The sequence below is a fragment of the Pteronotus mesoamericanus genome, unplaced genomic scaffold, assembly GCF_021234165.1.
Source record: "Pteronotus mesoamericanus isolate MK-2021 breed Mesoamerican mustached bat unplaced genomic scaffold, CSHL_Meso_final contig_33, whole genome shotgun sequence".
Lineage (NCBI taxonomy): Eukaryota > Metazoa > Chordata > Mammalia > Chiroptera > Mormoopidae > Pteronotus > Pteronotus mesoamericanus.
Window position 1 is genome coordinate 2,477,783 of NW_026555135.1, and position 23,874 is coordinate 2,501,656.

Consider the following 23,874-nt stretch of genomic DNA (forward strand, 5'->3'; position numbering starts at 1 on the left):
GGGCAGAATGGACTGGAACCCAGTCCTCAGGCTTTTCCTACTGAAATCAATGTCTTTCTCCCCCAGCCTGGAAAGGAAGACCCAGCATGAAGGGAGGTTTATGGGTGGGGGATGCCTTGGGCTCATCTTGCTCTCACTGAAAACCCTAGGTCTGCAACTTCAGGACCCAGCCTGGAGAGGCAACACTGCAGGGGAAACGGCCTTCTGGGAATCAGGAGGCCAGAGGACCTTCTGTGAGTCACTTCTCTTCTCTGGGCCTCAGCTTCTTCCTCTGTAAAATGGGGGCACACCCATGTGGGCTGTGAAGACCAAGTGAAGGGACAGTTGTGAAAAGCCATTTAAAAATGTCAGGCATTGTAAAAATGGGAGGAAATGATATTACCTCAAGTCTTTCTCTATTCCTTTTCCAATGAGTCTCAAAAATAAGGATTCTGACCTAGCTAGTGTGGCGCAGTGGATTGAGCACTGGTATATAAACCTAAAGGCCGCTGGTTCAATTCCCAGTCAGGGCACGTGCCTGGGTTGCAGGCCAGGTTCCCAGTTGGGGGTGTGCCAGAGGTAACCGATTGCTGTTTCTCTCACACATCAGTGTTTCTTTCCCTCTTTTTCTCCCCCCTTCCCCTCTCTCTAAAAGTAAATAAATTAAATCTTAAAAAGAAAAAGAATAAGGATTCTGATCCTTGAGACAGGGCCAGGAGTCAAGTCAGACCCATATAAACAGGCATGAGAAGAAGGAAGGGGAGGCCCAAGTATCCAGGGAGGAGGGACAAGAACGCTTTCACCGCCCCACCACTGTCATCTCTGTCTCTTCCCACAGCCCCCTCCTAGTCCAGGCCCTTGCGCCTTCATAGGGAACTGCACGATGCAGGGAAAGGACCATGGGTTTTGGAGTTTTGTGGCCCTGGGTCTGAATTCTGACTCTGCCACTTAACTAGCTGTGTGACCTTAAAGAAGTTGCTTAACTGCTCTGAGATTCAATTTCTTCGTCTGATACCCATCTTCTAGGGTCGCTGGGAGGCTGTATATAAACATGAAGCACTTCTCTGAACCGAGTAGTACAATGGAGTAGACCACGACAAGAGATTCAGGCCCCGTGAGAATATCACTCTCTCGGTTGACTTATAAGTAGTCACTCCCATTTGTAAGTTGCTTGCTTGGCAGCACAGACACTTTGAGGACCACATGGAGAGGCAGGCCTGAGAAAAGTGACTCACTCAAGGTCACACTCAAGGCAGAGCCAGGGCTCCAACCTGGGTGCCCCACTCCTAGTCTATACCTCCTTCCCTTGCATCTCTGCTAAATCTGCTAATGATTTGAAACAGAGAGGACATTGGAGATCGCCTGGTCAGACTCCCTGTGGACGCAAAGGAACTGAGGCCCAGAGAAGGTCTGCGATCAGCTAGTAAAGCAACCTGGAGAGCAGAGTTCCTCCTGGCAATGCACAGACGAGGAGCTCCGCCCAGGGTAAGAATGAAATGCTGAACCCCTCTGCAAACCTGTAGCAGGGCCACATCTCAGGCCCCCGCCCCCACCCACCAAAGGAGCTGGGTGAAGGCTCTCCGGAGAAGGCCTTGTTTGGCTCCAGTGTCAGTGTCTATATGTTGCTAACACTGCGGAGTCAGCCCTGCCTGTCCCTACGCTCAACTCTGACCACAGCATGGGGAGTTCAGGCAGCTTCAGACCAAATTCCACTTGCTACAGCCTGCCTTGTCTCTGTGCCCCAGGACTGATAACTGATCATTCATACATTCATTCATTCAACAATTCTTAAAGACATCTTCTGTATGCCAGGCCCTGGGCCAGAAGCAGTGGAGGATAAAGAAATGAATTGGGTGTGTTCCCTCCCCTCCGGGAGCGCAAAGCCAGCTGGGGCAAAAACAAACGGGCAAATGTCAGTGCAAGGTGACCGGTGCTGTAACAGGCAGCTCAGGAGGGTGCAGAAGCCCAGAGAAGGGCCAGATCTTCCAAAACCCCAGTACTCCTTTGCCCCTAAGCTCATTCATTCTCACTTTGCTCTAACCAGGGAGAAGAGTTTCCCTCCCTCCCAGCTCCACCACCTTGCTTTTCAAGCCCAGACCGCTGGCCTGGGTTAAAGGGAAGGTAGGAGGTTCTTACGGTACAGCTGCAGAGGACACACTGGTTGGGCAGGCGGGAAGGGAACAGCTCAGGGGCACTGAACATCTCTCCATGTTGGTACGTGGTCCCGTTGTGCTGGCAGGACTTTGGGGGAGCCCGGAGCCCAGAGGGAGTGTGAGGTTCTGCAGGAGGGGAGAGGAGGGGGAAGGAGAAAATGAGGTTTCATGCGGATCTAAGAACTGTGTCAGAATCCATGGGGCCCCTTTTCTTAAGGTTTTGAATTTTATCCCATCTTGGCATTTAAATTAAGCTCTGACCTCAATCTTTCCAGACAGTCCCCATATCAGCTAAGCAGGAGGTCCTGCTAACACTGCCATCTGACTTTGTCACCCTCTCCCATGGCTGCTTACCATGGCCTTTCCGCCCCGCAGCATCCACGCTGGTCCTGACCGGAGCCAGAGACAAGGTCAGAAGCCTCAGCCCCACTGAGCCCCACTCAGTGGAGAACTGCGTTAGTTCATTCCACACTCAGTGAGCATCTATGATGCACCTGTTCGAGGTTCTGGTGACCCAGTTGTGAAAGGAATAAAGTCCCTTGTGGACTGGCACCCTCGTGCAATCAGATGATCTAGACTGTCCCTGTGCTTGGAGTAAGCTCCTGTCGTTCACTGGCCACCAGAGCCACCCTCCCCATCACCTGCTGATTAGCCAGTCCCCATCCTGCCAGGGGGAGGGGTAAGCCTCCGAGACTCCCACCCTGAGACAACCTACTCATCCTCTCAGGCACCTTTCCTAAACACCTTCTCTATGCCAGGCACATTGGGGATGGAGTGCCGAACAAGACTCAGAGCCTCCCATCAAGAAATTCACAATCTAATTGGTACAGAGACATGCCATAAGCAGTGACACTGTCTAATGGTAAGGGCTGGGGCACTAACTCAGCCAGGACACGGGGGTGGGGTGTGGTCAGGGAATGATGTTCTGAACTGAGGCACGAAGACCATGCAGAGCCAGGCAGGCAAAGGAGCGAGAGAGAGGAGCACGTGAGGGGGAAGGGGCCTGGGCCGCGGCACAGTCAGGAAGGAGTGGCCAGGGCTCCTGGAGTCAGTCTCAGACAGGGAAGACGCATGATGCCCCCTCACTGGGCTGGATGAAGCTCAGAGCCCCTGCTCCCTGAGCGAATCCTGAGCCAGGAACCTCTGTGACCCAAGCAGAGCCATGGTCAGATCCTGCTGCAGGCCCACTTGGAAAATGAGCCGCTCTATATCCACTCCACAAAGGTCACCAGCTCACTAGCAGAGCCTTGGTTCTAGAGCCTGGAGGTTGCAGCCATAATTTGGAGCGTCCCTCATCCCCTTCTGGAGGCTTCTAAGGAGAGATCCTCCTCTCAGCAGCTCCTGTCCCCACTCTTCTAAGTTGGCCTCCCGGCCCGGTGCCTCTCACTGGCCACCTTGGTTATGCCCATTTCTTCATACACTACTTCTCCTCTCTTTCCTTCCTAGAATCCCAGTCTAAGAGGCTTGTAGAATCTTACTATCATGGAGACATAGACTTTTAGCACCAGGACACACAGAGTCCCTAATCCTCAGCACTGGGAGGAATCTCAGAGTACGGGTCCTCCGACTCCTCTGGCCATTCCCAGGCCCAGGGCCGGAATCCTGGGGCTCCCTGCAGGGCCTCCCAGCCCCGCTCACTTACACAGGCAGGCCCACTCCCTCCGCTCCAGCCGGCCGGCCGGAGACAGAGACGGGCTGCAGCCCGAGCGCCATCATTAGGCCAAGCACGCCCCTACTTCCCTCGGCACTCCCCACATTTTCTCCCCCATCCAGCCACGCACGGCTATTTAAGAACAGGAAACTTGCTGTCACCCCAGCCCTCCTTGGGTATCCAGGATGTTTCTTCCCTTGAGCACCTTTGTGCCTCAACACCTCTGAAGGCTAGAGGCTGCCCCGCTCATCTCAGGGACCTCCCTCCGCCAGAGGCCCGCATCGGGGGTGAGAGCAGGGTCAGCGGGCGCAAGGGGATGAACGAGGCTACTTACCCACACACCGCGGACAGCACTGCTGTGGCTCGGTCACGGGCTGGGGACAGTGGACAGGGGGGCAGTGGAGGCGGTAACAATTCACATGGGCACTCTGAAGGGGACACGGGAGTCAGTCCTGGTTCCAAAGAGCCATTGCCTCCCACCTGAACCCGTCCTCTCCCCAGACACCAGCCCAACTGCAGATACTGCACTCATTTTAAGCCTGTTACGGGATTAAAACAATAAGCCCGTGCGTCCAGTCTCTCCTCTTCTCCCGCTCACTCATGTGGCTTGCCCATCCCTGTGCCTCCCTGACCACAGAGGAGGGCGCAGTGTGCCCCTTTCCTGGTGTTGGAGACATACGAGTTAAAGTCTTGAGTTATTTCTGCATTGATCTTGACTGTGTTATTTTAACTCCAGGACTTCGCTCTTTGACCTCTGAACCTAAGCTTCATGGCTAAGAGAGGAATGTGACATACGAGGACAGGTGACAGGGATGGGAACAAGGCTAGAAACCTGATGTGGAGAAGACTCAGGGCTTCGTGGTCCACTCCCTGAATCTCTGGGAAGGCTGGCGACCCTGCACAAAGGCCTTGCAGTTGGCACCAGAGAAGGAAGGGCCCAAAGTTCTCATGCTTTTTCAAGTACAGCAAATGAAAGAGAAGGGAGCAGAGGAACATAACCCAGAGGGGTGGGGGCCGGAGAGGGAGGAGCCACGGCCCCATTGGGCGGCTTTCCCAGTCCCAGGCCTCCCGCACCCGACTCTCCCCTGTTGTTATAATGAACCATGTACATCTGTGTCATCTTTCACCATGACTTCCCAAGAACAAGGACCAAGTCTCATTCTATTCATCCCTGAATCGTCAGCACAGGGCCTGGTTCCAAGCTAGTACCTGCTACGGTTTGAACAGATGGACGAGAGCCAGGAGGGGAGAAATAGATGGTCTCTCTCTTAGTGGAATGGAGCCACCTTCGTTCAGACTCCGAGGTTGGCGAGTTTGTCTCCAGCATCCTTGCCCACCTCGGTGCCCCGACAGCACTTCTCTGGAGGCAGCCTCTTACCCCGTGGAGAACTCTGTACCAGGCCCTAGTCCCTCTGGAGTCACTGCGTCCCAAGGATTAATCTCAGCTAAGAGGCATCAGAGTCCACAGCATTAGTCTGAGCTCTGAAAGGGGCCTTCTAGAGGCCTGGCACACATGGGTGCTTAATAAATGTCCGGAGGGTGAACTGAGCCCTCAGATGAGAAAGTCGGGTGGCGTGCAAGGAACTGTATGTCCTGAAGAGATAGAATCTCTTGATTCTGGCCTTGAAGGATCCAAGGGCTGGAGGTGATGAGCGACATGCAGCAGGAAGGAGGGGGGAGACAGGTGAGGGGCTGAAAGAGGGAGGGACCCTGCAGCCCAAGGGTGCCTCTCAGGAAAGTCATAACGACCATGTGTTGAGTGACTAGTAGGCAGGGGCTTTATGTTGTACAGAAATGTGTTATCTCACTTCCTCCTCTCAGGAACCCTAGAGGTAGATGCCATTACCCACACTCTCAAAATGCGAGAAGAGCCTCTGAGAGGCTCAGTTGCCTAAGATGGCACAGCAGGTATCTAAGCACCACTCCCAGGGCCGTGCGCCTTCTGTGATGTGAGCTGTCTCTGGTGGATGGGACGGGGACTCGCGCATCCACTCAATATTTACCGCATGGACAGAGTGCCAGCGACAGAGCAGCGGGGGAGACTGACACGGCTTCTGCTCTCATGGAGCTTACATCCTTGCAGGGTGAGACAGATCATAAAAAATAAACAAGGAGGAACAAGATCATAATCACTCAGGATAATGTGATTGTGTTAACAAGGTTGGACTATTTTAGAAATAACAGCCAGAGAAAGCCTCATAAGGAGGTAACGTTTACGCGATGATCTGTGAGATGAGAAGGACCATTTGTGAGAAGATCCAGGGGAAGAACATTCAGGTGGATGAACAAGTAGGAATGAGTTTGAAGTGTTGGCACAGGTAGGAAACGGGGTTGGGAAGTAAGGTGGAAGTCGGATCACACAGAGCCACAGCAGGGAGTTTGAATTTTACTTCAGGCGCACGGAAAAGCTATTGGAGGGTTTCAGGGGCTCCCGGAATGACGTGATCAGTTTTATGTTCAGCAAAGATCCTTCTAGCTCCTTGCAAAGGATGGATTTAGAGAAGGGACAGCGAGGCCTGTTGGGAGGCTTGCGTGGCGTACAGGTGAGAGATAAAGGGGGCTTAGATTAGGGGGAATGGCGATGGTGAGAGAAATGATTTAGGGTACATTTTGGGGGTATTGGCTACATCTCTTTGGGTTGAGGAAACTATGTATGTAAACTCTGGGGAGAGAGAAATGAATTAGCTTCCGTGGATCACAAAACTTGGACTTCGTCAACTGGACCACATAATATGTCTGGAATTTTCTGTTTTGGTTTCCTTTCTGTTCTTTGGCTGTATTTCATAAAGTTCTTTTCGAAAAGCTGTCTGGCCTCAGATGTGCTAAGGAAAACCAGAGGGAGGCAGTCATCGGGGGTTGTGCCCATTGGCGTTAAGAGTTCTACCTGGGGCCAACATGACGGAAGTAGTGGGGAGTTGGAGGGACAGGCCCCAGGAGGAGGGAGACCCCAGCGATCAGAGTCAGGAGAGGGGCTAGCCCAGACCCCATCTACCTCCCTATGTCCCTTTGGTAGCTCTTCTCTGCTCCCCTGACCCGAGCTGAGGATTGTCGTAACAAGGGAGGCTCTTACTGGCCTTCTGCATTCCTCTCTTGGCTTTTGAAGGAAAAGAGGAGGCCTAAGGTACAGGCTCCAGCTGGGAGCTGGGTACACCCTCCCCGCGAGCACCAGTTCCAGACACATCGGTGAGGACGGTATGTTGGTATGTCAACCAGGCTGGGCCCCTGGCAGCGAAGCTAAACCAAGGATGCTTCAAGCCTCCCAAGTCATTTCCTTCTTCCCTACCTTCCAGCCTCATACCTGGCCTGAGACCACATGAAGGTCTCATTTATTCTTGTTGATTGTACAAGGCCCTGTGGAGGGTGCTGTGTTGGAGGTAGGTTGGCAAAGAGAAGAGGTAAACAAAAAGACATGGTCTTGGCCCCAGTTTGTTCAGCCTTTGGCAGAACACTGAACTGGATATAAGAGAGCGCCCAGGAAAGCCTGCTCTCTGAGGCTCCATTAAGGAGCAGTAACTGAAAGACACAGGTAACTATTATACCTGGCCAACAGCGATCAAGAGAAAGGGATAGAGACACTTATGTGGGATCCCAGAAGAAGAAAATACTTGCAGGTGAGGGATCAAGTAAGGCTACTGGTGGAGGTGGCATTTGGCCAAAGCCTTGAAGAGCAACCCTTCGGACCAGTGGAACTGGGGAATGCCTCCTCAGGCAGCGTGGCAAGGCGGCTGGAGGAAATAGTACGAGGGAAGGAAGGAAGGAATGGGAGGCCGGGTCAGAAGGGCTCTTTTCTGCTACACACGCGGCAGGGAGGCTGGCACCAGCAGAGGTGGAAAGAAGGCTGGGATGAGAGCTGACCCACTGTGAGACTTATCTCTGAGGGATGCACAGTAGTTGTAGTAGGTACTGAGTACTCGGTAGTAAAGTGGCGTGGTCCCAAGCTCCCTGGGAGCCTGATTCCAGAGTGCTCCGGACCTCCCGAGTCAGGCTTCCTCCCTCCCTCTAGGGTGACTTCTCTGAAGGTTTCCCAGACATACCTGACACAGGTGGCCAGAGGAACATACCTCAGAACAAGTGCAGCGCAGGCAGTACATCAGGCCCTGTGGCTCCAAGTAAGGGTGCCAGCTCTCGCCGGGGGAATATCTCTTCCCGTGGAAAAGGCAGAACATGTCTGGGCCTGGCAAACCAACCAGCGCTTTGTCAATCTCAGGGGGTTCCAGCTCAAAGACCTACCTCATCTCCCCTTCTTTCTGGCTCTAGGAAGGATGTCATCTGGCCCATTCAGGCGGAAGGGAATCCCTTGGACACGCTCTCCCAGTCAAGGGGCAAGAACATAGGAGTTTGCATCGCAGCTGGACCGCTCCCATGCTGTGTGACTTCGGGCGTGTCGGTGCCCCTCTCTGAACCTTAACACTTCTTTCATGGGGCAATTAAGGGGTGAGGCAGTAAAAGTGTTTTACAGATTTCAATGGTGGTATAAAAGTTAGTTATGATGATTAGATGAATCATCTGAGGACCAGAGAGGATAAATTACACCTCTAGGGTCACACAGCAAGTCAGTCCCCAAGCAGGGATGACAGCCTAAGTCCCTTGACTCAGGCTCCTTACATGCCCCTTCTGCACTCAGTCACACTTCCTTTTCCTTTCGCCCATTTTGCTTATTAATTTACTACATCTCTCTACTCTGTCCTCCCTTGTCCTCTGCTGCTCCCCTTCATTCTCTCTCTCTCTCTTTCTGACCTACCTTTTGAATAAAGCCACTGACAGCAGCTTGCCTGCTTTCGTACTATGCTGTGTCCCTGTATCTCAGGCAGCCGCGATGGAAAGTGCCTGAATTGGGAAAACCAAGTGCTGCCCAGTGAAAGGTCAGAAAGCTGACTTTAGTATCCTTAAAAATAGCCTTCGGTACTATTGCAATCAACTGATGATTGTGTGTCTGACTGCACATCAATTATTTTTGTCATCTGCATATCAGTTGTCAATGTGGAGAGGAACGCTTCTAAAAATGTTTGAAATAGTTTGTTTCATGACGAGCGATAGCTCTCCTGCAATCCTCTTTCTTGAAACCTCTACCCCTCTCTCGCCTCCCAGAGGCAGTCGGTCTTTTTGGCTCTTTCTAGGACACACCAGCCCTCACCTCTTATCCTCTCACCGGTTAGCACCCAGTTGTCAGGGCTTCAGGCCGGGCTTGTCGCTCCTGGCTCCACCCCTCCGAATTGCCTTTCGTCCTATCCCTGGCAACCCTCCTCCACTTAGGGATCTGCTGATTTTTACAACCCAGAAGGGATGCTATCACTCCTATAGGAAAACTCTACATTATCTAAAGAATGATCTGAGCTTTTATACAGAGGAACTAGGAGCGCAAGCACAAGCAAAGGGTCCACAAAGTCTTGCTGAATTAAAAGAGACTGAAATAAGGAGAAAGGAACCAACATTTATTGTCTATCTTCTCTTTAAGTAAATTATCTCATTAACATTCTGGTTTTTAAAATTAGATTGTACAATGCTTGGAAAATGCTTACTTAGCTCACTTCCTGACACTTAGTTGAATGCTATTATTATGATAATCATGGTAACCCTATGACCCTGCAAGATGGACATTACCATCTCGGATAGACATTTAAACTCCTTGAATCACTGAGTCTTAAAAGCAGTACACTTGTAGGGAGAGGTCACCCACAAAGCAGGAATTCCTTCGCAGTGCTGGGGTGGGCTGGCACTCCGCCCCCAAGCACACTGCTCCAGAACCGGTAGCTCAGGGGCCCCTCCATGGTTAGAAAGTTTCCTTTGTAGGAAACTGAAATGGCCTCCCCTCTGGCTCCTTGCACTGCTCCTTCTCTGTCTCTTGGGCCTCCCAGAACAAAGGTTTGAGGACAGAGTCAGGATGCTCTCAGAGTCTGCGTTTAGATCGCCTTTGGGGCTCCCTCCTTGTCCCCTTCCCAGTCTCCCAAAGAAAAAGGGGGATCAGACCGCAGGTCCCATTCCCAGCAAGGCCCTGGCTGGCCCGTATCAAATGAGCAGTGTTTATCTCTCAGCCTCCGCTGGCAGAGAGGGCGGGACACAGGCCCAGCCGGGGTGCTTGTCAGAGCCAGCCCAACTCTCCAAGGATTGAATAATGTCTTTCTTCCTCAGCTCCCTCCCCCCACCAGGGAGGGGCGATTGCAACACTACCATGGCCTTAGGTCTCAGCCTTGTTGCTGAAGAAACCTTGTCCCACCTTCCTTAGGGCGGCCCTGTAGCCTGGCCCCTGTGCCAGTTGGCACCCCCTCCCCCTCCCTGCCTGCTCAGAGCGTGAAGACGGAGAGAAAGTCTCAGCCTGTGGCCCGGCCAGGAGGCCCCTCCCCCCCAACAGGCCTGGCAGCAGCTGAGAGTGTGGGAGGCCTGCCAGGCCATCCCTCAGCCCCAGGAGGCCTCCTGCAACCACAGTCCCCACCTCACCACGCCTCTGCCTCTGTCCCTGCGGCCCTGGCACTAGCCCTAACCCTTGCATGTGGCTGGTGGAAGAAGCTCTAGCTCTTCATGCCACCGATTCACTGGGACGTTGAGGAAGACTCTTCCCTTCTCCGGGTCCCATCTGCACAATAAATGTGTGTGTCTGTGTGTGGATGGTGGGGGTGGGGGATGAACTTTAGTTTTCAAAGGTTTTCTGAACAGTGTACAAATCCATGATTTCAAAATTCTAAGACTCCAAGGTTCCAGGTTTCCAAGGTTCAAGATCTGAAAATTCCATGTTTCTAAGAGCCTACATTTCATTAGAACATGAAGCCTTTGGATTGTACAATTTTGTGGTTCTAAGATTCTCTCATGTTAAGCTTCCACGATCTAAGATGTGTTTATGGTCCCATGTACGCAGACTCTCAGGGGTTCCAAGGGGAGTTGGGACGAGGTCCGAGGAGCCAGTGGGGCTTTTCCTGAGGGATGGGGAGAAGGAGGCGAAGTTTGCCCCTCACATCCCCTCCCTTAGGGCCTCTGCGGCCTTCCCACTCCTGTTCTGGCCTCGGGCCTGTCCTGTTCTCTCTCCCCACCCTGCCACCAAATCGCATCCTAGCCACCTGTGCCCACATCTCTCTCTTCAAGCCAGGGGCCAAGTGGGCCCTCTCTTGGAGATCTTTTGGAGTTGATGGCCCTTGGCTGTGATGTCTAACCAGGAAATGAGACCGTTAGTGGGGGAAGTTTTTATTTGAAAAAGACTATGGGCCCTGTTTCAGGCTTTATAGAGAGAGAGAAGAATGAAAATTAAACAGATTTCATCCCCCTCAGAACCCTCACTCAGTGAAGCCTGGCCTTAGAGTCAGATAGGCCAGAGTTCAAATTGTATTTGGCTTTTATTTGCAGCCTGAGTTTAGACAAGTTACTTCACTATTGCAGACTGCAGTTTCCATATCTGTGAAGTGGGATTAGTAATAATCTCTACATCTTGGGGTTATTGTAGAATTATATCAGATAATATATATAATATGCCTAGTGCCTGATACCTATTAGATGCTCAACGAAATGGTAAGTAAAAAGTAGAACTGGATGTTCCCTCCAGATTTCCTAACAGTCTGTTTCTCATGGCATTTCTTTTACTCCCAGGATTCTATAAGCAGCCCCAGGCACCTATAGGGCATGACCATCACAGTACCTGCTACTGAGGTCAACTCTCCTAGGTCTCCTTTACAACATTGCCACCTTTGTTTCCTGAGGCTCCCTGTATTCTCCTAGCCCCACTCACAAGCCAGACACCCGAGACCCCACCTGATGCTTACACAGACCTCAGATCTCGGGCTGGGATACAAGATGAAAGTAGACTGGAAAGGCTGGGGAAGAGAGTGGAAGGGCAGAGGTGAGAGACCAGAGATCAGCCTGGAGAGCAAGGCAGAGATTCCGATGGTCCTTGAGAGCCTGAGGGCAAAGGAAAACACAGAAAAGCTTTACACTGGGGCATGCCAGAGATCAGGTTTGCATTTTAGAGATATCGCTGTGGCCCCACGAATGGAGAATGGATTAGAGGGCAAGACGCAGGGAGAGAGACCCGGAGAAGGCTGCTGCAGTCACCTGTTTTGAGGTAATGCTGGGCTGGACCAAGAAAGAAGCAGTGCCCATGGGAAGCAGTGCAGATCTGAGGAACAATTAGTAGTTACAGGGAGCAGGCTTTGGGACAGACTGGATACAGGTGGAGAGGGTAAAGGAGCAATCAGGACGGGATAGAGCTCTCACGCCTGAATAGGTGAATGCGGAGTACTTGACACAATAAGCAGCACGTTATTATCATTAGTTACAATGTTATTATCATTAGTAATAGTAATAGTACTTCCTGCTATTCATTTATTGAGTTCTTTGTATATCAAGTCTTATACGAGGTTTGTCCAGAAGGTATCCAGCCATGTACTATGAAAAATAGAGACATTTATTGAAGAAGATACAAGATACAAGAAACATTGTACATAGGACAACGATACCTCAGTCCCCTTCAAAGTAGGCACCTTGGGACCTCGCACAGTTCTCCCAATTGCCATCAGCTGACCAGTCATATTTTCCTGAATCTCATCGACAGTCTGAAATCTCTTCCCTTTTGAAGGTGATTTTAGTTTTGGAAAAGACAGAAGTCTCAGGGTGCCAAATCTGGGCTGTAGGGGGGCTGAGTCACCTGGGTGATTTGATGTTTTGCAAAAAAACACTGCATGCGGCATGTTGCATGAGCGGGTGTGATGTGATGCTGGAGCTGCCCATCACCAGTTGCCCATAGCTGCGGCCTTCTGAATCATCCGAATAGTTTCCATGGAGGAATGTTCAAGCTTAACACAAAATTTGACGCAGATTCATTGCTCTGCTTGCTTAGTAATTTTGAATACGATGGCCACACAGTACACATGCTCATTCAACGGCGTCTACTACCCCCAATGACTAGTACAGTAAAGTCGTCATTGCTCATGCATACACATTCCAGTCCACTCTTCTTGGCTGCCGTTACATTGACGTTGCACGAACCTTTCATTATATTAACAATGGCTGGACTTTTTCTGGACAGACCTCATACATGTCCCTGGGCCTGGTACATGACCGAATAAGACACAGTCCCCACCCTCAAGGAGCTCACAGCCCAATGAAGAAGACTACATACAGTTTGACAAATGCTATCATAGTGGAAGCCTAGGTTCTTCAGGGAAGGCTTCCCTGAGAAGACGCCCAAACTGAGCCTTAAAAGAGCTAGGAAGGTGCAGATGGACAGCAAGAGCTTTGTGCAAAGGCACAGAGGTGACCATGGTTCATGGAGGCCACTGCAGGTGGCTGGGGTATGCGGGGTGTTAGTTTTCCCTCCCACAGGAAACATCCACTTGGATAGCCCACAGCCAAAGCTCTTTCTCTAGCTTGTCGCTGACGTAAAATGATTGGACTTAGTTGACCTAATCTGAATTCAGGGCAGCAACGTTTGCCAAACAGGCTCCAAATGCTATCAGGCCACCTCAGCCTGCCATAACCTGGCTCCCACTTGCTTTTCCAGAAAAACTCTCTGTGATAGCCCTGCTTTCAATCTCATCTCCTCTTGCTGAATTTCTCACTCTTCCATCCCCTCACCCCGCCCCCACCAGGCTCCTTCACACTTCTGTGTCTTCCCACATGGGATTCCCCAGCTCCAGTGTTTGACCAACTCCTTCTCATTCTTCAAAAGCCTGTTTCGGCGCCACCCTTTCTGCAGAGCTGCCCCAGCCTTCCAGGCCACGGGCCCATACTTTCTCAGGGCTCCACAGAACTGAGTTCCGCCCTGTAGTACGACTCTCATCACACTGGATTAGAAGTACTGTTAAATGGGTTCTTCTTTCTTACTCATCCATGAGCTTCTTGAGAGCAAGAAGCAAGTCTCAATAACCTTTGCATCTCCAGCACTCTGCGCAGAGCTTACATAGAGGTGATGCTTCGTAAATGAATGTACGATGAAAGAAGGGAGGTTCTAGAAGAGGAGGTGAATGGTGGCCTGTACTCCTGAAAATCACTTTCTTTAACAAAAAGAGAACTTCACTATGTGACAGGAGAACCAAGTCCCTCTTAGCACTTTGATTTTGCCACCTAACAGAAATTAGCCTTTGACCTCCCCTTTCCAGCTCTTGCCATCTGAACTCCCAAAACCCATACTATACTAAATCCCATGTACAAAAAGGTCAGGAGCCTGGGCAGGTAGAGGGACGAGAAATTCCATGATATTCACACGTAAGTCAAAATTTCCAAACTGTCTTATCCAAGGTCATCTTGCACTCTATCTTGAAACTCTCATGCTCTGATAAAGGGCTCAAAGTGGGTAGTTAGGAGTGGGTAGTGGTTGAGAATTCTTCCCATAGGAAGCAGAAAAGACAACCAGACAGAAAATTCTGAGCTACAGGAGAGGCTGCAGGGAACCAGGAAGGGCTGGGTGTGAAGAGAGAGGCCAGGAACTGAGGCTGGCCTGTCCCCTGCCTGCAAGAACTCAGGGGACCTGAGTGAACCAGGCTGCGCAGGAATGTGAGAACGTTTACATCTTATCCCTTGTGCCCGCACAGCCGTACTTTCTCTATTTATTTCTAGGCCCCTTTTCACCCAAACAAACTTGCTCCTCTCTAAGACATAAGCTCTGTACTGGGCACTGGTACCCGATGTGGGGGGCCTCCTAAGGGAATCAGAAGTAAAAACCTCAGCTCCTCAGTGGCTGAGCTGTGCTCAGCTCTAGCTAAAGGGTCCTCACTTCTCTGAACATGACTCCTCTTATCTGGCACGCAACAGATGTTTAGGAACATAGAATAACCTCAAAGGAGAAAACTGTCAAACCAACAAAGGGTCAGAGGTAGAGATGAGACTGTTTGCATTCTCTTCTGCCATGGACATAAACACATAGAGTCACAGAATGTTAGAAATTTAAGAACTGAGACATGATGTCTAATTCCCCATTTTACAGATGTGGAAACTGAGTCCCAGAGAGGGGTCATGACTTGCCTAAGATCACTGATTTATCCACCACAAACTCCAAAGCCAGTCTTCAGATCTGAGGGGGATGCTTATCTAAACATCCATCCCCTCAGGGCCAGAAAAAAATAGCTTTAAATTGCAAACAAAAGGATTCAGGTGAAACATAAAGAAGAATCCTGACTACAAGAGTGGGTAACAGAAGACTGTGGAACAGCCGTCTCTGGGATAGGATTCTGCCCACAGGTGGGGGATGCCTGAAAGGATCTCTGCACTGCACGCCCCAGGGGCACCGCTCTCACACCAGTCCTTTCATTTGGAGTCCAAGGGATTCAAGGTCCCTCTCCCAGAGCCTGGCGCCATGGCCCGTGGCTGGGGAACTTGAGAGGACAGTCCTGGAACAGGTGCAACAGCTGGAGCAACTGTACAGCTGTTGTCTGCTCTGGCTCAGCAGTCTGCAAGCGAGTGAGTGAAACAGAGACCTCTACTGGTGGGATAGAGGAGGTGCAGAACTGCCCAAACAGACCCGGATTGGGGCTTGCCTGGAGGGAGACGTCAGGCCTTCACTTAGGCACGCGCCACTCCCTGCACACATCTGGACAAGTGGATGAGGATGCAACTAAGCTGGACATCAGGGCAGGGTCCTCGCTTGTAAGTCTCCCTCTGCATCTACTGTCCCAGACCTCTAGGTACTGTCTCCTGGTGTATGAGGGTCTATCTACTCCTCTGTGTCAGAGCAGAGGTATCAGGCTGCAGACCCATCACCTTACCCCGCCCCCGCCCCCGCCCCGCCAAACTTTTTTTGTAAAGGTCTGAGAAGACTCAGAATCAAGGCAACAGCATCTTTGGATTTTAGAGTCTTAGAATCACAGGATGTTAAAGCCAGAACAATCCTCAATGGTTACGCATTTGGGTCCAACCATCTGGCTTTACATCTAGGGAAACTGAGGACCAGAGAATGGCAACTTGCTCTGTGTCACAGTTTGCACTGGCGATAGAGGCAGAGCTGGAGCCCTGACCTTATGATTCCAAGTTTGTCCTTCGCACTACATCATGCCATGGGAGCTCCCTTCGCACCACATCTCTGTTCCTGGGGTTTGGGACTCTGTCACCTGGGAACAGATGCTTCGAGTCCCATAGAACAAAAACCCTTGGGGAAAGAATAGAGAGATCAATGTTTTTACTTCATAACCGACTCTCCTGAAAGTAGGATTGGATGGGGTGGGGAGGGGGGGTAGGGAGAAAGAGCAGAAGCCTACTGGACACCTTAAAAGGGGAGGCAATTAGTAAGGGAAGGGCACAAAATAGAGGACCTGACATGGAGTCTACAGAGCATTGGAGAGGGAGACAAGACACTAGACAGGCTCTCGTTCAGTAGAGGGATGAGTGCTCGAAGTGATCAACATCATGCATGCATGTGACTCTCTGCCTGGGGCTGGAATCAGAACTGCTCAGTGACCAAGTCAGGGACCCAGAATAAGGGTTCAATTTGTGGTCCATGTTTGAGGATCAAGGCTCAGTCTGTGACTGGAGTTGAGCTTCAGTCTGGGTTGGGGTCAGAACTCAATCTGTGGCTGGAAATAGAGCTAGGAATAGAATAACCTTTGTTTGAATAGCCTTGTAATTTAACTGAGGAGCAAGCAGCCACGCGTGCTCAAAGGCCCTTGGCATTTGCAGGGCTGAGCCCCCTCAAGAGTCTGCAGACTTGAGAATTTCCATCTGTTGGCACCACTTCTAGGAGAATCTGAGGTATTACCAGGAAGTTTCTTCCCCACAACAGGTCTGAGATTTTACTTAAACTAAGACAAGGACCTTCATAAGAGACCTTCAGACTGAACACTGACAAATGATTATTGGATTGTTTCTAGATTTATAAATTGTCATCAGTAGACAAAATTAGGCTCAGAAAAGTCAAGTGATTTGGCCCAATTCATACAACCTGTAAGTGACACATCAGGGGCTATAATCTTTCCTTTAACACATTTGCTGTGTGGTCTTGGGCAAGTCATTCACCCTTTCTGAATTTAGTTTTAATTGTAAGGATAGGAAAATTGAGGGATAGAAGCAGAAGATTTTCAAAGGCTCTTCCCACTCTGACATCTTAGAATCTTAACACAGCTCTCTGAGTGTCAGTTCACCTCACCCTAACTCAATCAAGTCTGCTCTGTTATTTCCTTGTGTGTCTGGAGCTAAGTTCCAGGCTGCAGTGGAGACATGGACCTGACGCAGTGAGAGACATGGACCTGAAGGCCAGTGGAGGCACAGAGGAAGGAGATCACAGTGGGTTAGGTGGCCAGGGAAAGGTTGCTGAACGACGTATGCCTAAGCAAGGTGAAGGGCTGAGAAGATGTGGAAGGCAAAGAGGAGAGGTGTGGGTAGGACATGAGCAATCCTGCAAAATGATCTGATTCTGGGGCATCTTTCCAAATTGCAATAAGGGCAGCCATATCTGGAGGAAAACCTTGGGGGCTAAGAACGATGTGCCAAATGGGAGAGGCAGGCAAGGAGGGCATCCTGTGCTAAATCCCTTTTAAGAAACAACAGGTAAGTGTTAAGAGGAAACCTCCAGGGCTCAAGAAGGGGGAGGAGACATTTACTGAGTATTAGGCATTGTGCTGAGCACTTGAACACAGGCACCTCCTTTCATCCTTCCAAGAACCTGTGGGTTCCAGGTGAGTATGTGTGTTGGACAGATGAAGAGATTGAATCTCAGAGAAGTTGTGATGTTCAAAAGGTCATACCACTGCTAAGGAGCAGAGCCAGGACTTGAACTCAACACAGAACCCTTTCCATTACTTGTTCCTGAGGACTACCCGGAGTCTCATGCTGCAGCAGCTCCGGACGACCAGTCACGAAGCCTGCCTTCGCAAGCAGAGACAAGAATGAAACAAAATCTAGCCCCACCGCCTCCAAAAAGTCACATGCGAAAGAAAGGCAGAGATGGGGGAGCGGAGCTGTGGAAAGAGCGCTTGGCTGGGAGGTGGGAAACTGGGGTTTTCATTCCAGGCTCTGTTCTGTGTAAACTGGAGTGAAATCACTGCCTGTATTCGGCCTCAGTTTCTTTATTGGGTATTTCAGGGTTTGAACTAAGCTCCTTCTTATTAAGAAAAGCTTCGGTTTTGTTTGACATCCTCACAGCATTCTAAGAGATTGGCAGGGGATGGAGAGGTGCCCACCAGAACACTTGCGGGGCAGTGAGGAAACTGAGGTTCAGAGAAATTACACAAACTGTGTGAGGTTACGCTGTATCCAAGTGGAAAAGCATAAATTGGGGAACTGATATTTTAAAAGAACCTACTATGTGCCAGCTAGTTGCTTTACATATTTTCTCTAATTTAATCCTCACTTCAATTCTGGGATTTGTGCTCCCATTTTATCAATTAGGACACTGAGGCTCAGAGAGGGGCCCGCCCTACCTGCCTCCCACCAGCTGGCATTCACCAGGCCTGTGGCAGCGGACACTGGTTTCTCTCTCTGTGCCCTGCTGCCTCCCAGAGTCTCACAAGTCCAAATCAAGGCTCCTCCCAGACCCTGCCGGACAGGGAAAAGCACAGGATTTGGAATTGTAGAGCTCTGGCTTCGGACGGCTTGCTAGCTCTGCACACTTGAGCAAGTTTCTTCTCTTAGCCTAAGTAAGCCTTCTCATTTGTAAAATGCCAATGATACCCACCTCCGCGGAGTGTTGTGAGAATCAAAAGAGACAACAGAAGGGGAGAGTTAGCTGTTCCTCCTTTCCACCAGCTCTCTTTAAAATGCAGTAGCCTTTTCCTCTTCATCACACCTTTGCAGCCAAACACACGGGACTCTACTAGGAATAAGTGCCTCCAACTCCCACCCTCAGAGCACAACGACCAGCCCTCTCTCAAGCTGCCCTCAGGGCCCTGACAGCAGCCCCCTTGGCTCTGGGTCTTGCCAGGTTCCCCGCAGTCTCCCAGTCATCAGCCCATACAGGTCTGCTGAGGAGCTCCACTCTGCCGGCACAGGTGCTGCCTGGGTGGCAGTCAGAACACTTTGGGGTCCCTAGTCCTGGCGCTTTCCCCCACACATCCCTGGGGCTCGTATCCCTTCTCTGCCCACCCAGCACCCTCACCCCCTACTTACGAGCTCGAGCGTGGGAGTCCAAGGGGAACCAGAGCAGCGCGAGTCCCAGCAAGGAAGAGAGGACCCTTCCTTCGGGAATCATCCTTCCTTCTCCCAGAGCCAGGCCACCAGGTGCTGAGCGGGGAGGAGGGTGGGAGACAGTGAGCTGAGGGGTACACTGAGGCACAGGGGCACAGGGGCACAAAGCAATCCACAGACCCAGGGAGGGCTGCTGTTACAGTGGAGAGTCAGAGAAGGGTGGAGAAGAAGGCGGTGAGGACCAAAAGGGATGTCTAAGGTGGGAATAAAAGAAAGGTGAAAAGAGAACGAGGGGAAAGGAGGGAGAAGATGGAGAAATGAAAAAGGTACGGCAAAGGGGAGAAGCAATTCAAGCAAAGGAGAAGGTGAGAGGGAGGGGCGGAGAAGGAAGACGGGAGAGGACAGGGGTCTGCAGAGCGCGCAGCGTTGGGCGAGGCGCGCGGGACCGGCGAGCTGTTCTGGGCGCGAGGATTAGAAGCGGCTGGCGCCCCCTGCTCGGTGGGCTCCAGGTCGGGCCGCGGGGTTCAGGGGCCCGGCGAGGCGGCGATCCCGGCGGCGGCGACGGCGCGGCGGCCGTGGGGGGAGGTTGCACGGGGGCCGGCTATGCACGCCAAGGGCGCCAGGCGCCGCGCTCGGGCGCATTTGTACTTTGCCGCGGGAAGCAGGCAGCCCCGGCCTGGCGCTGGCCTAGCACTGGCGCCTCCTCTGGGGCACCGCGGGCTCGATGGATTGGCCACCCGAGAAACAGGCCCACTTTTTCCCCTCCTCTCTCGTGCGGGTCTCCGGGACCGACGCTCCAGGCGCGGCGCCGAGAGGAGGCGAGGGGGCTGGGGAGGGGGAAGGGGCCACCAGGGCCACGGGTTTTAACCCCTGACTCCCCGCGACGCCCAGAGTGCAGGAGGACGGAACCCACTTAGGCTTCTGGCAGAACTTGAGGGTGAGGAAGGATGAGATGTCGAGATCGAAGAAGGGAAGCCGGCCGCGGAACCTTGAGGCGCTCAGTTTGGGGAGCTCGGCGGTGCGTGCACAGAACTCGGGCTTTCGATGGAATCAGTACACTTGCTCTTCTTAGTTCTGTTTGCAACATTGGCCACTCCACCTCAGAGCCTGTTTCTCCATCTCTGAAATGGGAATCTTAATATCTTTAGTATCTTTAATATCTCTTCACAATTGTTTGGCTTCTCCTTACTATTGCCCCCTATCTTACACTTTGACTAACGAAATGAACTGGTAGTGATCGTCAAAGCACTCAAATCTGAAAAAGTAAAGGTCATGATTCCAGGCTGCTGAAATGCCGTTACCAGTTTCCCTCCATACCCACACAAGCCATGACCAGGTCGAAATCCAGCACAGTTTAACACTTTCTTTGGAAGTCTTCCTTGTGTCCCCATTCCATTCCCAAAGCAGGATGCAATCTCTCTTGCTTCGGCAGGTCCTAAGGCCTGCACCTCTCTGAGGGTGCTGGACATGTTCAGTTCTCTTCAACAAGAGCTGGTTGTTGGAGTGTTGTCTTGCCCACCAGAAGACCAGCTTCCTGAAGCTGGGCGCTGAAGCTTCCCACCCCCAGCCTGTGGATGGTGCTTTTTACCTTGCGTTCAATGAATGTTTGAATTAATAAGATCCTAGGAAGAGAGCAACCAACCTTGTCCAGACAAGGAACACCCAGACTCGGAAATCAAAACGGAAGGCTCTTATCCTGGCTCTCTTCTGAAACTCCTGGGACATTTTGGTACATCCATTCCTGCTTTGGACCTCAACTCCCTGCTCAGCTTTTCTTGCAAACCTGCTGGAAACTCCAGTGAGAGCTGGAGGGCAGAACATTGAGCGGAGCAAGAAATGATGTGGGATGTTGAGCCACATCCCACTCTGGAAGTTCCCCACTCCGCTGTGCTGCCAGTCTGTCCCCTTCACAATGGGGAGCCCTGGGAGCCACCAGTGATCCCCAAAACAGAGCTTCCCCAGGGATCTCAGAACCAGGGACATACATGATCTGTTTTCAGGGTACCCTTCATGGTTAACTTCTCCCATTCCAATCTGGCCAGTCTCTTCCTCTCCACTGAGTATAATTTATTTTAAAATTTAATGAGAGCTCTGTTTGTCATCAAGCTTCCCTTTTTGCCTTGGCTTTCAGGGAGCTCAAGAGTTAAATTTAGTGCTTAATTACAGAAATAATCTCATCCCAAGGACATGGGACAGAGATCTTTCCTTTCTCCATCTTTGTTTACAATCTGCTATATACATATACGCACTTCTTAGGTGTAAGAGGTAGATTAAGATTGGCTCTTCCCAACTCCCAGCCCCCAATCCTGCTCATTCTACTTCAGGAAAGGTCTCTACCATGAGACCAAAAGGTCTCAACCTTCCTCTCCATCCTAACTGACTGTCCTAGAGTTCAGGCCATCATCATCCCTTACTGGCCTTTGCCAATAGCCTTTTAATACGTCTTCTGCCCCTAGTCTGGGCCCCTCCAATCTGTTCCTCATACCTGCTGCAAGAATTATGTTGATCGTTTCTACTGACAAATCTGATCACATCACATTCCCACTTAAAACCCATCTTTGGAAATAAAAAGTAAATAACATTAAATGCAATGTGGTATCCTGGGTCGGATTCTGGGACAGTGAAAGCACATTAATGGGAAAACTGGTGAATAAAGTCTCTATTTTAGTTAATAGTAATGGACCAATGTAGATTTCTTCATCTTGACACATGTGCCATGGCTATGCAAGATGTTAGCACTGGGGAAACAGGGTGAAAGATATACGGAGTGGGGCACAAGTAGGTTTATACTTGTTCTCATGGAAAATAGCACAATGATTAATAAATAATAATACAAGAATAAACTGTGTTTCACTTACTCACAACTGTAAACGTACCTTTGTCTCTCCTTGTATGGTTCCTGGATAAGAACTCTGGACTATCTTTGCAACTTTTCTGTCAATTTAAAATTCTTCTGAAATAAAAATTTTAAGTAAATAAATAACAGAACATAAAACACCATTGGCTTCCTATCATTTACAGATTAAAATAAAAAATCATTAGCATTGGATTCAAAACCATGCACATTTTGGCTTCTCTTTACTATTACCACCTACCTATCCTTTACCAACAACTTACCTCCCCACACTGGCATTGCATTTTCATGCCTCCATATCTTTCCATATGTTTTCCTTTTGCCTGGACTTTCTCTTCCTTTATTAAGTGAATTTCTTTTCACTCTTCAAAAGTCAACTCTCTTAATCTTCCCCCACCCTCCTCTTCTGCTCTAGTAAAGAGGGTCAAATATATTGTGACAGAAAGAGACTAGACTTGGGGGTAGTGAGCACATAATAGAGTATACTAACGTGGTATTATAAAGTTGTACACCTGAAATTTATCTGTTATTAACCAATGCTATCGCAATAAATTCAATAATTAAAAAAGTCAGCTCTGAATCACTTCCTCTCTGAGGCCTTCCCTGAGTCTCCTTAGCAAAGGGAACTTTTGGTAGCACTTTGTTTTGTAGCTATTGGAGTGTAAATATTTATTTGCATTTCTACCCTGCTCTGTGAGGGCAGGGGTGTTTTTCCATTTCTATCTACATTTCTAGCACTTAGCAAAGTCCCTGACACACAAAGAGACTGAATAAATAATTGCTTCATGAATAAGTGTAGACCTCAGTGATTTGAAAAACATTATTTCATGGGAGAGCCTTCAGTATCTCTATTGCCTTCAGCTTTTTGTAGTTGTTGTTGGGTTTTTTTTCCCTCACTCAAGGACATTTTTCCATTGCTTTTAGAAAGGAAGGAAGGGAGAGAGAGAGAGAGACATTGATGCAAGAGAGAAGCATCCATTGGTCGCCCCCTGTACACACCAGGAATGGGGATCATACCCACCTAGACCTGTCTGGACTGGGGATCAAAACTACACAGTTGGTATGTGCCTTGACCAAGATCAAATCTGCACCTTTCAGTTATGGGACCATGCTCCCACCAACTGAGCCATACTGGCTGCGGCTTGTCTTCTGTTTTAATCAATGATTGATATAAGAAAAAAGCACTTGAGGAAAGTTTCTGTGTTTTCTGTAGAACTGCTGTTAAGGATGGTTGTCCATTATTACTGAATATCCTTTAAGCAAGGAGATTTGATAAATTCACCCAAAATCCAGTCAGGAAAGGAATCGTATCTATGCATAACAATTTTTTGCACCACTTTTGTCTGGGACCTGCCTGCTTCTCTCTTAGGGAACTTGTTCATTGCCTTCCAAGGCAGCCCATTGCACTGTTGGACAGCTCTGTCAGAAAGTTCTTGAACTGAAACCTGATTCTCTTGGACTCCCTGCATTTGCTCTTAGCTCTGCCCTCAGGGCTGCACACAGCAAGCCAACTCCTTTTGTCTTTTGAGAGTTCTACAGAGATTTGAGGCAGAGAACCCTTCTTTCGTACTCTCATCCCTACCCGTCCCAGTCCCTGGCCCCTTCATGCTACATTAAACTTTCTCTTTCTTCAAGTGTGCTCAGCTCTTTGCCACCACACCTCTGCACAGACTGTTTCTTCTAATATCCTGTTTCTATCCACTCCTGTCTGTCTAGCAAGCTTATTTTTCCACAGTCAAGGTAAATGCTACCTCTTTCACTCATCGAGCAGTTATTGAGTGCCAACTCTGTGCCAAGCACTGTACTGGGTGCTAGGGACAGGAGAGACACTGGTGCGACTAGTCCAGGTTCTTGTTGCTGCCTCTTTCATGGCTTCTGAGTTATCTTCTCCCTCCTCCATGCTACTGTACCTCCATTATAGCATTTACCACACTGTATTATCAAAGGTTTTCTGGCACCTCCTCTAAAGTGAGTTCTTTGAAAACATAGACTATTTATTGACTCTCTCCCCCAGTCTTTGACACAGTTTTGCACATAGCAGCTGCTAAATAAAAGTTAAAAATATTTGTTAAAAAATATTCTTGTTCCTTCAAATAGTCCTCTTATGACATGTTATTTGTAGGTAAAAAGACTCCTTCTGGGCTGCAGGCTGCTTATGTAAAATTAGCATAACAATAAGGAATTGAGTGTCTTGGGAAAACTTAATC

The 23,874-nt window shown here is 50.0% G+C and overlaps 1 protein-coding gene across 2 annotated transcripts in view; it reads right to left on the minus strand.

Moving 5' to 3' along the window:
• Positions 1 to 18,877, minus strand: part of CHRDL2 (chordin like 2) — a 31,514-nt gene extending 12,637 nt beyond the window's left edge. For both annotated transcript variants that reach the window (XM_054576149.1, XM_054576150.1), the window contains exons 1-4: positions 18,796 to 18,877; positions 7,845 to 7,957; positions 4,118 to 4,211; positions 2,116 to 2,258 (exon numbers count right to left, since the gene is read on the minus strand). In XM_054576149.1, coding sequence (XP_054432124.1) covers positions 2,116 to 2,258; positions 4,118 to 4,211; positions 7,845 to 7,957; positions 18,796 to 18,877 — 432 coding nt within the window. The remainder of the gene's footprint in view (positions 1 to 2,115; positions 2,259 to 4,117; positions 4,212 to 7,844; positions 7,958 to 18,795) is intronic.
• Between the last annotated feature and the right edge of the window lie 4,997 nt (positions 18,878 to 23,874).